The 18,105-nt window shown below is 44.3% G+C and overlaps 1 protein-coding gene across 1 annotated transcript; it reads right to left on the minus strand.

The window, feature by feature from the left end:
* Positions 1-134: 134 nt before the first annotated feature.
* On the minus strand, positions 135-17,755 carry DESI1 (desumoylating isopeptidase 1). The gene is given in 7 exon segments (XM_050915010.1): positions 135-3,294; positions 4,461-4,583; positions 5,381-5,490; positions 6,158-6,227; positions 7,172-7,193; positions 17,492-17,632; positions 17,635-17,755. Coding segments are annotated over 7 exon segments (681 nt in total). The 3' UTR covers positions 135-3,200.
* Between the last annotated feature and the right edge of the window lie 350 nt (positions 17,756-18,105).

The following is an 18,105-nucleotide window of genomic DNA, read 5'->3' on the forward strand; positions in this document are numbered from 1 at the left end:
CAGTACCTGGCACAAACTGCTCAGACAGTTTCTCATCTTGCACTTTCCAGCTGGGACCAGAGTGAAGACGATGACTCTTGATCAGCTGCATTCGCTGGGCAGCTGTGTGGACACATACATTCAAACAGGAAAACTTGCTGTATTTCTTTTTATTGTAATAGAAAAAAACCACAAATAAATCAAAACATCACTTTCTGCCTAAAGACATTATTAACATTTTTAAAATGGCACAGGGGAACCCCAGCAATACAAGACAGAATAGTAAGTGTGGGCAAAAGAGTTCTGTTCCCTTTCAGGAGTCCAGTTTCCCTGCCCCTTTGTCAATCAGCTGGCTGAAGTTCGTCACCTATATACAGTTACATACACTTCTCAGTCTAGTTTATATTCCTATGAGTAGGTACGGCCGGGTGGAATGCTGGGGGCACAGTCCTCCCATTTACACATAACCATCTTTGGAGAAAATGGGTTTCCTAAGAGGCCTACAGGGTACATGGGTCTCATTACCCAGTAAGACCAAGCAAACAGGATTCCCTCCTACAGTTCTTTCGCCATGAAACACAGAGTAGGTCCCGAGCTCAGGAGACACTCTAGGAGCTCCTTGGCTATTGCAAACAGTATATGGCCGAGTGAAATTTTACCCAGTGACCTTAAAGTAGCAGCATTATCCCTGCAAAGGGGCTGTTCGGGAGGGGAAAAGGTAGATTGCAAAATGCATGGGGTGAACATCTTTTCTTTCCTGCCTCCTGAGAGGATATAAAAAGTCCTGAAGTAGGCAGCCAAGCAGAAACCAGGCTCAGGACCTCAAAAGTGGTGGACATAAAGGGGATATCCTCATTGTGCAAGAGTGTGGGGCAGAAACCATGGCACCAGTACTTCCACCGCAGGCAGCTGCGCCTGAAGTGAAAGACAAACAACCACAGCTGTGCTGCTTGCAGGTACCAAACTAGTACACCTAGAAGTTGGGCAGCACTGTATGAGCTTGAGTATACCTCTTCAACTGAGGAAGCTCCAAGATCTCTAACCTGCTACAGCATTTTGTGGCACAGTCATGTGTATATTAAGATAAGAGCCTGGTAACTCCTCACAGAATAGGTATGGGAAAAGACTGGAGAGGATATACACACTAAACAGGAAAACTAAGCTATGGCTTAGCAGAAAACAAACACGTACTGATCCTTCCTCCAGAAGCACCAAAAGGCATTCATAAAGGATTTACTATAGAATGCTTTCTGCAAACAGGACATTTTGATGGGGAAAGACTGAAAGCTTTTGTATAAACCGATCTATACTAACTGCTACAGTTGTCTCCAAGTCCAGTCCATCAAATGAAATGCTTAAGGAGAAGCTGATGGCACAAGCAGAGAATGACAAGGAAGAAAAAAAATCTGGGCTGCAAGGGCCACTGCTGTGCACTGAGAGCAGGTACACACAAAACTGCAAAATGGACCGACAGTACCCTATTTCCACTTGTGTAGTGACTCCACAAGGTGCAGGGCAACAGAGTATTTGACAGAGTGACTGAACTGCAGTTTTCCTCCATTCCATCCCCTCCCCTCAAAAATATGAACCATTATAGTCCACACAGAGTAACAGCATGAGAAACTTATAAAACTGTATTATTCTGGGAGAAAGAGCCCAGCAGAGGAAAGACATCTGCTTTAGGTATGCAGGAAGTTTCCAGTGCAGGAAGTTTGAGATGCAGGACTGAACTTGCAGCAATACTTTTCACAACAAAGCACTGGACAAAGGGCTACACATTTGCATAGATGCTTTTTCAGCAGCATCTGGGACGTGCAATCCCCATTTATGGAGCATCAGCAATGTTTTGAGGTTTGTCTGATGTCTTTCTTGTGCTCCTTCCTAAATGTAACTGCTACAAAATTGTTCAGGAAAATAGTGTATATACATGCATGAAAAGAAATCAGCGTGCCTATTCTTTCACTCCCCTGATCTTTTTCCACTGCAATTAATTGCAAAGCTGTAAGAATCTTAAACTAGAAGATGCTGTATTGACACAATCTAATGTCAATCTAAGGACAGGACTGCTTCTGCATGTATCCCAATAAACTAAATCGTTCCATATAAAAGCTTAATTTTACTCTTCCTCATTTTCTTTACATTTGGGGAGACCTACCACCTATTTCTCTTACACTGAAGCAGAACCCTCTCTGTGATGTGCTTGACTGCTTTGGAAAGGACAGCAATATCAAAGAAAGTTGGAACTCCTACTGTGTCTGCAACTAGATACTGAAGGCAGAATTAGTCCATCTTACATTATCATGCAGTTGCCATGCTATTCCTGCCTTACTGTACTGTAACTCTGGCTTGCTAAGGAAAAAACCCACGAGCTCTTATGCAAAGGTAAATAGTTAACAAGGTTCTGTCTATCTGCTGAGAAGCTTACATGCAAGAAAAGGAAACATTTCACTTCACTTTACTTTCACCTGAAGTTTGTTTCCACCACTTCTGCTCATAAGATTCTGTTCTTTCAGCTGGTTCTTTCCCATAACTCTTGGATCTAGCATTACGAGGCTTTTGGTAACCTTCAGTTCCACCCTCCCTCCCACACACAGCTAGTCCCATTGAAAGTTTCAACTTTTGAGCGTGACACTGACACGCAGTTCAGCTTGATCACCGTTCCTACACAGCTATGCCACTGCAAATATTCCAATCAGATGAGTTCAGCTTTTCCCCTGAGCAAATAACATAATGTCAATGAAACATGCAGAAGACTAATCCTGGGACACCTGCACTTCCTAGGCTACCAACACTTCCTTTGTCTTTTTGCTACAGACTTCAGCAAATACCCCCATAATATAGACAGTGACAGGAGAAAGAGATGCAAGCCTGCAATGGATGGCTAGGACATCCCCTTATTTACTCCAAATTGTGTAATGGGCCCTTGAATGCTCATGGAATGAAGTCCCACTTATCAGCACGGGAGTTACTTAGAAAGTGTCAGCCTACTCGGGCAAGACAGCCTTTATAAATTAGTATAATACTATTAGAAATTATGGCAATCTTTTTGGTAGCATTGTCTTACATGCACCCTGATAAATCCTCTCCCTAGGAAATTTTAAAACTTGTCTTGTAACTTCTGTAGAGTTAATTCTGATGGGAAATTATAAAATAGAAATCTGGTAGATTCATGTTTAAAAAGGAAGAGGCCTGGTGAGGCTGGGCACACTGGGTCACTCCTGTTAGCTCTGTCCATTATGTCTGCTGAAGGTATTTCCTCCGGGTGGCTGGATCTGGATGGAGTCCAGGAGGGGCCTTAAAGCTTGTCCAAAAGGTCTGAGAAGGTAAAGAAATAAACATCTCAAATAGCTTACTTGATGAACAACTTTTCGCATTTACTACTGAAGTGCACTCACTTCCTACAGTGCAATCAAACCAACATTGTAGAAGCCAATTTGAAGAACAGACTTCCACTACAAACTAATGCAAACTCATTTAACCTATGAAAGAGAGTTTACTGTTCAATAACTAAGAATCTTAAACATGATTTTATATAAGCTAGTTCTGAGTCCTAACATGCCCAGAGTGCTAATGTGGTAATACTGTGTCTGAAACTGGCTTTTAGTTATTCACTCTACTTAAGTGTGCGAACGAAATCCCTGTTATGCAACTCCAGTGCTCCATTAAGTACCACATCAATATTAAAGACTGCGAGAAGAATAGCCTCTAGCTCCCTTATAAGACAATGGTTCAACACTCACAGAATAGTTTCTGTTGCAATCTGTAGCACGTGGTTTATCTTTCAATATGACTCACTCTGTTATAGACTTTATCTGATTTTGAGAGATCTGAAGCAATAAGAGCCCACGGTAGAAGACGTGTCTCCCAAATGATGTGGTATACCACTGTTACAACAACCAAGACCTAAATGATGGAGCTCAAATCATCCCACTGCGATTCTCACTAGCTGAGAGTTTAAAAAAAAAAAAAAGTTGAGCTGAACTACCTGGCAGGAATTCTTCATTTCCTCTTTTTCATATCCTCTTTCTCCACCCAGTCCTAGCTTTAAAACTGCAGTGTTAATTTAAAAATTACATCTCCCCTGCCTCTTCACAAGCAAAACTGACACCTCCACTGCAATTACAGTGCTTAGAGTAAGAGAAGTGACCTTTAACAGACACTGGTTTCCTAAGACAAAAAAACTTGCACCATTTTCTGAAACTTTCTATGCTTCTCTGGTCACATATAAGAGACCATCACAAAATAACTGGTTTAAGTTAAAGGCAGAAGAACAACCTTCTCTTGTCTTCTTAGAAACGCCAGTGCCAGTCAGCACTTGTCGTACAGTGTTGTAAGTGTTGAAGTAAAGCAAATAGCATCCTCTCCTTAATCTTATGCTGGTTCTCAGAGAGCCAGCAGAAACTGGTACCGCTGGCTCTGTCAAATGTTTAAGCATTAGCATGAAGCAATACACTACAGAGAGGAGCGGCATGCATACTCACGTGGCAAGAACTTCAGCTGGAAGGTCAGTGATGTAAGAAGGGATTTTTCTTCCTGTCAGGAACTGTGCCACTTCATTACTGAAGGTGTTGCAGTTATGTTCAAAGAGGTTATAAGACTCTCCTCTGTGCCACAGGAAAGGAATTGAAACATAAAAAGACAGACTCAGCAATAAATCTAACAAGCAGAAAAACTTATACCCCCAACGAGGAACATCTCCTTACATTAGCATGTTCTTCCCCACAAAGAATTCTAAGGCAAATAGGTAAATACAGACATCAATTAACCTTCAAATTCAATTGAATCAGGGTGGAAAATGGCATCTCTCTGCACCACTGACTTTATGTTTTTTTGGAGGATAAGTGAGGTCAGGTTTCTTCAGTTAAAACCACAGAAGGAATAACGAGAAATCACAGGAATTATTGACACTGAAATATAGCCAGAACGCTAAATGCTACTGTTTCCTATTCTTGTGAGAAGTAGACTAGACTCTTTAACAGTCAAGACCTTGCTTTTACTCATCTGAAAGTCGGCAGCTTTACTACAACACTTCACCTATGACTCATGGGGCAAAGCACTATTTACTGAAATATTTCATATAGTGCCTTCATTTCCCCTGGTGATTCTCTCAAAGGTATTTCAGGCATTATTCCATTTTATGAAAAACAGTGTGAAAGACTCCCTGGCAGAATGCTTTTCCAGCCTAGCTCAAGGCTGGCACACCAGAGGGTTGCCTAGCTGGTAGCTCCTTGTGTATCGGTGCATCAGTTCCAGTCTCATATTTGGAGAGTATAAAATGATACACTAAGCAGACAAAGCTTTGTGAGCAGGCTTGTTTTCATAATACCTTCCTCCATTCTGCATCCCTTCCCCTAAAGGCTTTTTTTGTTATACAGATTTTATAGTACAAGCTGCTACTTACCGGAACATAGATTCCCCCAAAGAGGAAAGATATTCCAGAAAAATTTCTTCTGTGACTTCAGTGTTCCCCAAGTCAACAACTGAGTCTGGGGGGCCAAGAAGTGTCCCTCCCTGTAAAAATTAACAGCCAGAAAACAATGTTAAATGGACAGACTGAATTCTTTTGGAGGACTCTACTGAACAGAGCTATCATGGCTTGTCCAGACACAAAAAGAGGAAATTTTGGTATGTTTGTTGAGCAAAAAGCCCTACTGGCCTCCCCTGTTCTGCACTCAGAGAGCGAGAAGTAACATGCAACTTACATTTCAGCTTGTATACTTGGCTCTTGGTGCTGAAAGCTCTAAGTTATGGCAAAATTCTGCTTTAGAAGAATGACCCATCAGTTTTGCCTCTCCAAGAACAGAAAGGTCTGACAAAGCATCATGATTTTTTTTTTTTTTTTTAATCTTAAAAAGGATGCCTTGAGTTGCCAAGTCTGCATGTAAAACCTATCGATACAGAATTAGACAAGGTGTCACTCTGGCAATGCAGCTGCAGAAGGTGTCTTGGAGAGATAGACTCTACCAGCAGAAGCAACATCCAACCTGTATTTAGTTGGGCTTAAACCCACTGTCCATGCTCCCTTTTCCTCAGATGCCCTGGGCAACCATGGCAAGCAGCCACATCTGGCTGAATTCAGAAGCCTCTTGCTGCTTTTCTAAAAGACACTGACACAAGCAATTCTGATCACGTAACCCTATCACAAAATTATCTTATCAGAAAAATAAGTTTAACTTACAGGTGCACAGCTGGAGATTCCTCCACTGCCATAGAAGAACTCATCCTTATGGACTATTATGGAGGTGTGCCTGCCACAGAGAACAAAAAACAGGTGAAACAAAGGAAATATTTAACGTAGCACATAAATCACTGGTAAATTTATGTGCTTAAGGACATCATGAAGTGAATAACTGAAAGAAAAGGTCAGTGTGTTTCTGTGAGTAGGAACAGGATCTGCTGGGACATGAATGGATATGGAAGCAATGATTATCAAGCCTACTGTAACTCTGTAAGCTGTTGGGAAAGAACAGGCTTAGCTAGGTGCCCAAGCATGAAGGAACAGAGGAAGACACGGACCTCCACACCAGCATGAGATCTCCAGCAGCCTCTTTCAGCTAAAGGATTGAGGGTGAAGTCACAGAGATAGAGAGACAGAGCTAGCCCTGCTACCACACTGACAGAATTGCATGTCTGATAGACACTGACTGAGAAGGTCAGACAATCACTGGAGATGGATCAATAGAGAGGAAAATGGATGGACAAGGGTTTGGGTTTTTTTTTGCCTTTTTTAAAAAAAAAAAACCTCTTGATATGAATTATAGCAAATTGGGGGGTGTTTTGTAACCGAATGTAGCCACTGCTCTTATGTGCCAGAAGGCCTGACTCTGTAATACCTTCTTCCCACCTACTGTTTTACTCTCATGTTTAGTCATGCCTGCAATTAGAAGACAAAGTGCTTGGGATAAGGACAACATCCTACCCTTGAAAAAGTGTACAAGTACACTAAAATGCAACAGCTCCTACCAACACTTCTTTCATGGGGTCCACTGAGCTTTGAATGGAGAAGTTTAACCAGCACTTGACTGTACATCATCTTACTGTCAATCTGTATTCAGGAACAAAAAGTGCCTTGGTCTCTCTTCAGCACCAAAATGTTCTTAAGACCTGAAGCATATGTAATCTCATCCTGAAAATACTTCCTACACCACACAGTGTTTAACACACATTATGCAATTTAAATCTAGTCACTTACCAGATGCCATCCAGCTGTTTCCCTGTATGCAGAGAAAAGAAGAGTTATTAGCAATGTATTTTCCAGATTTCAGCCTACTTTCTGTCAATCACTTAGGAACCATGCTTATTATTTCACCATGACAGTAATACCAAAGATTTCATCCCAGAGTTGCTTCTAAAGAAATAGAATATCTTTCTTTCAAATGAACTACTCCATCCACACTACCGCTGTACTTTTTTCCTCCTGCACGCAGAGGTGGCAATGCCATCCTATCCTGCTGGTGCTTACCTTCCTTGGGCTTTTGTCTGCAGACCAAGAAAAGAAAGCTTTTCCTAAAATTAGAGTCTTCAGTCAGGACCAGAAGAGTTGAATTTTATTACACTGATTTCATAATTGCAGGCAGTTAGCCAGCACAGAGTATTCAGTTTTCTTTTTCAGTAACTGATGAGAGATCTGACTTGAACCTATCTGTGGTGATAGTCTCTATAATCTATTCCATGGTTTCCACTTTTCTTGCCTCCTCCTGCCCTTAAAAATTAACAGTTTAAGTGGGAGTTGTGGGGGGAGAAGCACAGGGTTGAAATTTATACAAGTTATAAAATTGTGTGTTTTGTAGAACACAGCAGCAACGACTTGTTTCGGGCACCACTAAACTGATAGTATCACTGTGTCTTAGAGAAAAAGTCCCTTCTGAAATGCTTTTCCAGTTCCCTAGAAGTGGGAAACCTAAACCTCTGTGTGTTCATGGTAGGATCTCAAGATCAAAACTCTCCTCAAAGGGTCACCAGCTGTTACTGCTCTAGGCTCAATTGTTTTACCTATCATAACCTAAAGGCTTGGTCCCTGGTATCACACCCCTTTGTAAACTTGTAGGCAGCAACAGCATGCTATGACAGATGCACTATAACTTTATTTTGCCAAACAAGATGCACAACACCCAGAAAAGCGGATTTAGAACAGAAAAACTGTGTGCATACCAACATTTGGTATTCTCCCGAACCCAAGCAGTAGACTGAGTGCTCCTCTGTGTAGCTTCTGCTTGCTTGCAGCAGGCTCCTGATCCTTTTAGTCAGCCTCCATGTATAAGCGCTCTCCCCCAGCAGACCACTTCCCACACCACTATCCTTTATATCCAAGCAGCAGCTCTTCCAAGATGTTTTGTTGTTACTGTTCAACTTTTAGATACCAGAATGTGATGTGATGATCTGCTAAAGTAATCTGCAGGTTTCTCATAGCTAGATAAAAAACACTGTAGACATGATAAAAAAAAGCCACCTGAACAAGACAGGCACTGGTCTAGTAAAAGTTTGTTCAGAAAGCACTGATGGGTTAACTTTTGGCCACAGGCTTTGCTGTGGTTGCGACGCCATCTGTTTGCATCACACCAGCCTCAGGCCTCCCAAAGCTAGTCACAGACCTTCTTGCTCCCTGAATTCTGGGCCATTACGTCCTGATATTATCCTCCTCCTTTAAACACAGCCTCAGAGTTGTGGTCTTTTTTTTAACGTTTTATTCAAATGCTTGTGACATTCAGGTTTTTCTTAGCTATCTTGAGGGCCACTGCCTTAACTGACCTTAACTCAGGATTTGGCTGCATCCTTCATTACACTGTCAGCCTCACCTCTCCTAGCAAATATTCCACCAGCCACCCTGCTTGTATTCCCACAGCTTATGATGTTGAAAGTGCACTGTGACTGCTTTTCAAAGGCTGGAATCAGATGCTCAGAATAACAATAAATTATTGCACTCATTAAAAAAACTTTGGTAAAAGTGAAGCTCAGCTCAGTTGTGTTCCCCTGCTCTTCCCCCACAATTCCCCACAAGAGGAGGCAGAATGTTACACACTGGGCCCCAGTTAGTTTATCAGGGGCCTAAAGCTAAACAGTAGTTTGACAGAGCAGTGTTTCACCCCTCAGCCTCCAGGATGCTGGCTTCTCCACTGAAACTTTAGGGGTCACACTTCTTCTCTTGGTGTCCAGCAGGGATGGGGTACATTGTCCCAGTTCCAGTTGTTCTGTGGAAAGACATTCTCCAATTGTCCTTACTTAGACCAGTGCCACGGCATCAATGGCCTACAGGGAGGCAGAGGCATTGCCTTTCCCTTTCTATAGGCAGAGGGTCTTGGGGTACTTATCCCCTCCTACTCCTCTGTCAGGACTGCTTTGGTATATGAGTGCCAGGAGTGAATATGCTACTTTGAAGCAGCAGTAGCTCTTCACGAGTTCTTTATCTTGGGCAAAACCAACTTTCTGTCATCATCAGGACTGGGTAAAATACAGCACAAGTGATGAGGATAATCCTTCAAGAGTTCTGAGAAAAGGATGTTTGTGTGTCCAAGTAAGCAATAAACAATCACTACCATATTTTTTCCACTCAAGTCTGAAGCAAAATAGGCACAGAGATAGATACCTGTTTCAGACAAGGGTCGTATAAGAGTGGAGGCAGGGAAAAGGCTTTTGTGACAACAGAGACATCAGTCGAAATGAGCACACACAGTTTTGAAGTAGGTGGACTGATCTGTCACTACCATGGATCACAGCCAGGCAGCAAGCATATTCACCGTCAACCCGTCGCACAGAAATGTAGGCATGGAGTAGGATGAAGGCCAAAAGATAGTAGCAATGATGAGAGAAGCGGAGCAGTGTGTTGCAACATCTCAGGAACATTTGCTGCCCCTTTAGCGTGTCCCATGCTGTTGTGCTCCTTGATCCTCTGGCACTTGTTCCACACCTTCCTCATCAGAGCTTTCACCTTGCGCTCTAGAGCTGCCAGAAGCCAGTGACTCTGCAGGCTCATCAGTAACACACGAGGTAGGGTATAGTGCACTGCCCTAACTTTAGCAGCTGGCCTACAATAGGCTTTACCGCTTGGCTTTGCATAGTTAATGTTCTGCATATCTGTTAATAAATTATTACACATTTGTTCACAATAAATCACTGTTTTCCACTAGAAACTTGAACTTTATCCTTCAGGGCAGAGAAACAAACCGTGTCAAAGGCAGCACATACTAGAATTGTATCTGCCCTTTTGCATGCTAAATGGAAAAAAAAAAATCTTAATATTTACTTTCACACGTATTTCCAGCAAACCATGATGAAAGGCTTTCCGCAACGTTGCCATTTTGCACCTAGATTCTGTGTGCAGGTGAAAGAGTTATAGCAGATGCTGACAGTGTCACAGGTGCTGCTGGGAACCTGCTCATGCAATTACAACACCTACTTGAAAAGATCATTGCAGCAAAGGCTACCACACACTGGGCTGCTCTAGCAAGACTGCAGCCAGCAGCTCCAGGGAGGTGACTCTTTCCCCCCGTTCGACACTTGTGAGACCACATCTGGAGTGTCATGTCCACTTTTGGATCCTCCCAGTACAAAAGACACTGACATACTGGGCTGGAGCACTTGCTGTATTGAAGAGCGGCTGAGAGAACTGGTCTGTTCAGCCTCAAGAAGACAAGGCCAAGAGTCCTTATTGCTGTCTACAACTACCTAATGGGTATGGAGCAAAGGGAGCATTGTTCTACTCAGAGGTGCACAGTGAAAGGCAACAGGTGCTAGTTGGAAAATGGGAAATTCCCAACTCAGTAAGAGGAGAAAAAAAATTACCATGAAGGTGGTCAAACACTGGGGGAGGGGTCCAGAAAGCACATGGGATTTCCGTCCTTAGAGATACTCAGAACTCAGCTGCCCAGGGCCCTGAAGAATCTGCTCTCGCCAGATCTACCTTGAGCAGGACCTCCAGAGGTCCCTTTCCACCAATGCAGTGCTCTGATTGTATGAACGAAACTCAAACAGAATTCAGGAAAGGGACATTGCATTAGACTGCAGTCCAACCCTGGGGGGCTCCTCTCTGGCTGCTACACATGAAATCTGTAGCCAACAACAGGCAGAAACTGCCAGGGTAATAACAGAACAGCTCTTGGCAAGTGAAGCTGCCCATCTTCACAAGGCAGGTCCGTCTGAGGCTGCTCAGCTAGGTCAGTTTGTGCCAAGCACTGGTTTGATGATCTTAATGGAGTTGCTGACCTGCTATTTTTGCTTGGCTCCTGTAAGACATTAACCAGGCTGGCATCGTGGAAAACACATGCCAGATCTGCAGCACTGATGACAATAAGTCATCCATGGTAGCTCTCCAGCCTGCTGCAGACAAAATAAAATCCCTTTCTGCCACTGGTGGACTGTGCTTGGTCAGAGGCAGTGCAAGCCTCTCCAGTGACACCACCATTGGGGAATCCCATGCCTAAGAAACCTGCCACTATTGGCCGCATATGCATCATCCAGAGACATCCAAGACCAAGAACTTTTGGTATGCTGCTGCAGTTTCCCATGCTGCACAGCTGGCTGTTGTCATCTCAACTCCAAACTGACTGACAGAGGAATAAGTCAATGGCCACCAGCTTCTGAGGAACTTGGGCAGCTCCCTTTCCTGCTGCTCAGCAAGAATCTCAATGTTGTTTGTCTGTTCTATCATTTAAGAGGTTCTGTACAGACCTTCATGGACACCATCATCTTCCTCCTGAAGTTTTGCCTCTGTTGGTGATCCTCCTGCATGACTCTTCTTGCCTTTCTCTCAAACACAGACATTGCACAGAACAGGTGACAGCTCACAACCACTGCCACTCCTGACAAGCTCACGTAAAGCAATCAGGGCAGCCTGCACTAAGGAGTTATGTCTTGCCTTCTGCTGGACGTTGTCCACTTTATACAAAATACGTTGCTCGCAGCCTCTGAAGGCTTGATACACATACCAGCCCCAACAGTATGCCCAAGCAAGGATCGGCACTGCTCTGTTTCCACAGCCAGCCGCCCAAGTGAGAGCATGAGTACAGTATTGCTGTAGCAGTGCTAAGGCACAAGTTGTATCCAGGCCTTGCAGCGACACTTTCCAACAAAGCTGCTTCTGGCAGCACTGTCCAGCTTAAAAAATAGAAAGTCAAGCTTGCCAGGGAGCCTCCCCAAATAATCCTACAGTGCAATAGAGCTTACATCCCATAGCCAATTGAGTGGTCTAGAAGAAAGGATTGCAAATATTATCTGGAATACTGGCAGACATCATTGCGTTTCATGCTCTTCTACTCCTTGCCACAACACTCCAAACTCCTGTGGCACACTGCAATGTGGGCAGAACTATATGCGGTACTGCCACCAAAACCAACACATTTACTCATAACCTGAGGCTGTCTATAACTATATAGAAAAGTCTGATTCACCAGTAATTTCCATTTGAGCTGCAAAAGCCTTTAAATTGCAGGCATTACACTTCACTCAATACCTACAGCAAAGCTAATCCAAATGATGCACACGCATATAATGCGGAACAGGAATGTCCTGATGGGATGATACTCTTTTGGCCATCTACTGTTCATCCAGGTAAAACAGAGAAACAGCAAGATGCTTAAATAGTTTAAATATTTCAAGGGACAGAGGGCTCTTGAGCAGGAAAGGGTGTTGCAAATTTAGATGTACACACTTAATCGTACAACAATTAGTGCACATGGTCAAGTTACCAGGTATCAGCTGTCCCACAGTAATTACCTGTGTCCAAGCTCAGCCTGAAGTAAATGTGAAGCAATTCAGCCTAATTTCATCTGCTTCCATCACAAGCTAATGCAAGTCAAGCTACCCTGCGTTTGTCACAGACCACGAACATGGACATAAAAGTTACTGTGTTGTATCTGTGAGAATTTAGGGTGATAGTTTGTCAGTCTTTGGAAACCTGATCACATACCTGATCTTTAAGTCTTTCTTTTTTTTTTACTTGCCGAGGTGCTTATGTGGATCTTTCCTGAAAATACTCACTAGAACTCAGGAAGGGATGCCAGTTCAGCATAGATCTGCATGCTTAAGCATCTCAAAGATCCAAATTGTTTGAATGAGGCAGAGTATCACCTGGCAAGTAAACAAGTTTTTTTATTTGCCTTTTTTTTTTTTTTAAATAACATTCATAGCTCAAATACTTTCATGGTGCTTACATGAGCCAGAAACCTATGAGAAAAATACAACATTCAAATGCATTAAACAATTCCAGGACCCTCAGCTTAGTCACAGGAATGTGAAGAATGAAGTAGTTAGACTTGTTTGTTGTACAACTGATTCAGGAGACTGTCATTGTTAGGATACAAGGGTATTTTGAAAAAAGCAAGCAAGCCCGTATAATTTTAGAATACAATCAAACAGGATTACTTCCATGCTTGGATTTATCTGGAAGGCCAAGCAGAAGGGAGATTAGATGTTCGCCAATCTATTTTACTGGCACAGTTAATTTGTTAATCTTGAGGGCCACGCGATGTAGTTTATTCCTGTGCATTTTAAATATCAAATGAAAGCGGCATTTGTATATTAATCCAAATTATTAGACTGAAGGGCAGAAGAGTTCTGAGACACAAAGGAATTCTATCAGGAGATGGGCACTTAGTTTACCCCATTCAGAGCTTAGGCCATGCATCCCTCAGCACAAGAACACCACCTGCTCCTGAGCTGTGAAGTAAAGAAATAATAGGAAGCTTAGTATTTTTAACAACATATCTATGCTCTGCAATGGATATGCAAGCCTCAGAAGACCATAAAAGACACCCCCCAAAAGTAGTGAACTGGTCTCCTATGGAACTGGAAGCAATATAATTTGGTCAACCAGCATGAGTATTTCTAGCAGTGCATTGCTTTGCATATTGTTGTAATTTCCTTAGGCCAATCCATTAAGATTCCTGCCCTTTTTGAATTTAAAATTATCCTAATTAGTCAAGCACTTTCTCCTACATGCTATCCAGGGTGCTCAACTGAAGCAAAAAAACTAACAGAGAGGGAAGCCCCTGCTTCAGTTCCCTTCTCCTTGAGGTGCCTAGAGAGACCAAGAAGTAGGCTAGATTGGGGGAGGGTAATGCACTTGATTTTCATGAAATCCCTAGCAAATGCTCTGGAGCAAAGCTGATGGAATCTCACACTGGAGCAATTCAAAACTCTTCAGAACGGGTGGAGGAAAGGCAGAGTAATGTACTGGGTCTGGAAAAAAGGAACAAAGCAGAAGGTACCTCCTTTTAGCAGTTACCTTTTGCTCTGATTCCTTCTGGGCTGTTAAGTCCCTACAGCTGAATCCACCACTTAAAAATTTCAACCAATACATAATCCCAGTCAACTCACCGTTAATTGATACTACACTGAGCCAAAGCTGCTGTGGTAAACTAAGCTCCTGGCCATTCTGTGAGTCACATGAGCAATGACCTCAGTTACAGGACAGGAGAACTTTGAGAGCTGCAAGACATTTTTCTTTAAGGCCATGATGCAATAGGATTTTAATGTTCCTTAAAGATTTCTCAGCCTTTGGACATCTACTTCAAAATCAGCACTGCAAGCTGAACTATTCTGTTTTCCTCTCTACCCTCCACAGAATCTGGTGGATTATGTTTTCTGTCTTGAAAACAGAAATCTCATTGCATTCAGGTCAACATTTATTATTATTACATCATGTAGTTGGACAGACAAATGCAGTCTCACAGACTGAGAATGGGGGAGAGAGGGGGAACAGTACCTGTAGAGAAGATGCATGTAGAGCAACAGCACACAAAAATTAAACATGCCACTTCTGAGATCAAAGGCAATTGAACTACAATATTTGGTCATGTATACTTTAGAATAGAAATATCACTGAAAACTTACAGGAAACTCACAGAAAAGTAAGAACAACAAAAGCAGTCTGGGTAGAAAAAGAGTGAACTTGCCAAGAAAAGTGAAGACGTGCCCAAGGGGCATGACTAAGTCACTCTAAAGCCTGCTATGAACAGTGCTGTATAGCTCTGCCTCCCAGGTTCATCATTCAACGACAATGGAGAGAACGAATACTGAAAAAGGCAGGTAACGTTTAGCAGTGAGAGCTGATCCTTGAATGCTGTACTGACATAATCCATAATACCTCTGGATCTTATTAGCACAACTGAAGACACCATGTGGTGATACTCTTGCAGTGGTCAGCCCCATAAGAAGGGATTCATCCCACTGTGGCAGGGGGATATGAGCTTCTGTTTTTGAGCATGCTAGGAATTGATTTTAGCACAATCAATTATTGTATTTGTTTCTTCTAACACACATGTATTTCAATATAGGCGATGTTACAGAATTATCACTCAAAGCAAAAGCATAGTTTCAATCAAACTTGGCATCTATGGAAAGAATACCGTAAGTAGAGATGACAAATGTTTAGCACTAAATCATCTATGACATCCTTTCCACTACAATTTCTATGACTTGCCCTGATGACGTACAGTTTATGAACATCACTGACAAAAAAAAAGGAAAAAAGCTATTGACTCTCTGAAAGTTGATGTACAGAGAAGTAGCAACAGGTTTTGTTGTTCTTCAAGACAAAAAAGGTGGGTACATGAGGCAAGAGGAGTATTCTCTCCATCACTTCGCTCTTGCGGAGGTTTCTAAAATAATCTGGAGGTGTGACAGAGCTGAGTGTAAATGTACAGAAGATACTTAAACTGAAGGAAAAAAGGAAGAAACAATGATTTATTTTACAGACAATCCAGTCACTGGATCCACATAATCCCAAATATTCTGCAGTCTGCATTGTCACTGTGACCACGCAGGCCTAGTTGGCCCTGTTCCACGAACACATCTGAACTCAGCCAGTTACCGGGCAGTACCAGTGAGCAACACTTCCCACACTACCAAGAGACATGTTCAGATTTTTAAGTTTTCCTTTTCGTTACTCAGACTCCCAGAAATTTAGCACCAAACTGTATCACAAGCACAAAGTTTTTAAGTTGTTGTTTGGGTAGCATAAAAAGCACCAAAAATGAAGTAATGCACTAAGTGTTTTTACATGGAAATTCAGAAAGCTACAAGATCTCAAGATTGACTTTGTGGGTAAGAAGAGAGATAAAAAGCCTTCTCTTGATCTATGTGAAGATTGGCATGGAGATACATATAGTGACAACCTATTTCTGTACAAGTCTCTGCTTGGACCAACACTTTGAAATAAGACCAGTTAAAATCTACTCACCTCAAACACAGGTAAATCATGCACACAGGTAATCCGTATCTTAAGATTTATAACTCTTAGCACAACATAAACACAGCTATTATGAACTAACAGGTGAAAAGTTACTTCCCTGAAGGCTACAACAGAAGCAGCTCTGACCACACAAAAAGTTTTGAGGTTATCCAGTGCGGGAAACACACATCTCCCAAAGTTGTTGTTGCTGTCCGGCTAACACAAGTGAGCACATCACACACGATCTCTATAATATTTTCCTCTCAACTTTGCAAGCCTATCGTTGACATGTATGAAACCTCATGCTAAGAATTATTTGGACTTTCATTTTAAGCTTGCAGGAAAGCACAGAATCTCCTCGTAGGACAGACGAGCAAAGTGAATGCCAACAAACTGTGAAACAAGATTACACAGAGCCATCTGTTCAGACACTGAGCCTGTTGAGAAGTCTCATCTCACACAGACTGCTGGTCTGACACGGGCCAGAGTCTACGCGTAACAGGTATAAACCACTCTTTCGTTACACTCCCAATTCACGCTTCCAAAACTTCAAGCAAAACCTAAGTTTCCTTCACATCCCTAGCCCAAGGTTCGGTTGGAAATGCACACATTCTTGGTAAGACATACAACAAACTTTTACAAACTCTCTGGAAGGAGAAGGTGGCTAGCTGCACATCACAAGCTGTGCAATGCCTAGCCCAGTCCAGCCTCACTACAACATGGAGCCATTTGAACTCAATAACCTTGTAAACAGCAGAAGGCTTTCTTCCAGTCCAGCCTTCCTGCCAAGGCGTCACAGCAGTCAGGGTGTTGGGAACTGAGCTATCCCTCACTTCAGGGGCTAAGTAATACTTTTAATTAGCCTTTAGTAAATAACACCAACGAAGCGGCAAAGGGCAGACAGGGGAAAAGAGGCTGGACCCCGTTCACCTGCAGCTGCCTTACTGAAAAAGCTCTTCTCGCTGATAACGGAGACAGGGATGCTGCAGCGAAAACCCACTTTGTTCCCACGCATCGGGCCCCCAAGCCAAGCCCGCACACTGGCAAGTCCTGCTTCAGCCACCGGCCACCACCGCAGCCCGGTGCCCGCAGCCGCCGAGCGCTGCCCGCGCCCTCAGGGAACCCTTCCCCCGCGGGCTGTTCCCTCGGGAGAGTGATACCGGGCGGCGGAAAGCCACCCCCGGGGCTGAAGGGGGTAATTTTGGCCCCGTTTCCCGGCGCGGCGAGGCCGGTCCCCGGCGGTCGGTGTGGGAACAGGAGCCCCCGGGAGGCGGCGGCGGGAGGGGTGGGCCGTGCCGGGCCCCGCGCGGAGGCGGGGCGGTGCCGGTGCCCCCGCCGTGCTCTTACCCAGCATGAGGGGGCTGAGGCGCCGGGCCATGCCCTTGGACAGGTCGTACACATAAAGCTTCACGGGGTGCAGAGCCAGCGGCTCCTCCATGGGGGTGCGGGCACGGCCGCCGGGCGGCACCCGGAGCCCCGGCAAACACCCGCCGCCCGGAAGGGAAGGGGAAAGGGCGGCCCCGGTGCCGGTCCCGCCGCCGCTCCCGGGTGCGGCTGCACCAGCCGTGAGGTGACAGACAGAACGGAAGGGGCGACGCTGCCTCTGCGCATGCGCGGCAGCCGGCGATCGGCCGGGTTGCCCCGTCACTGCGCCGTTATGTAGCGCGGCGGTTCCGGCCTGGGGCGGGGGTCGCCGCGGGGGAGGAGCTAGAGGTGGTGGGCGGGGATGGGGGAAGTCCCCCTGTCATTGGCTGAGGCTTGGCGCCTCTTCCGGCTTGCGAGCCGGAGCCACGCGCAGGGCGGGCAGAGCTCCCGCCTTCTTTTCCCCTCCGCAACCAATCCGCGCGGGGGGAGGCGTGGCTTCCCGCGGGAGGGGCAGGGCGCGGCGCCCTTCCTCTCTCGCCATTGGACAGAGTTACTATGGGAGGCGGGTCCCCTGATGATTGGCAGGCAGCGGCGCG

Source organism: Gymnogyps californianus, chromosome 1 (assembly GCF_018139145.2).
Source record: "Gymnogyps californianus isolate 813 chromosome 1, ASM1813914v2, whole genome shotgun sequence".
Taxonomy (NCBI): domain Eukaryota; kingdom Metazoa; phylum Chordata; class Aves; order Accipitriformes; family Cathartidae; genus Gymnogyps; species Gymnogyps californianus.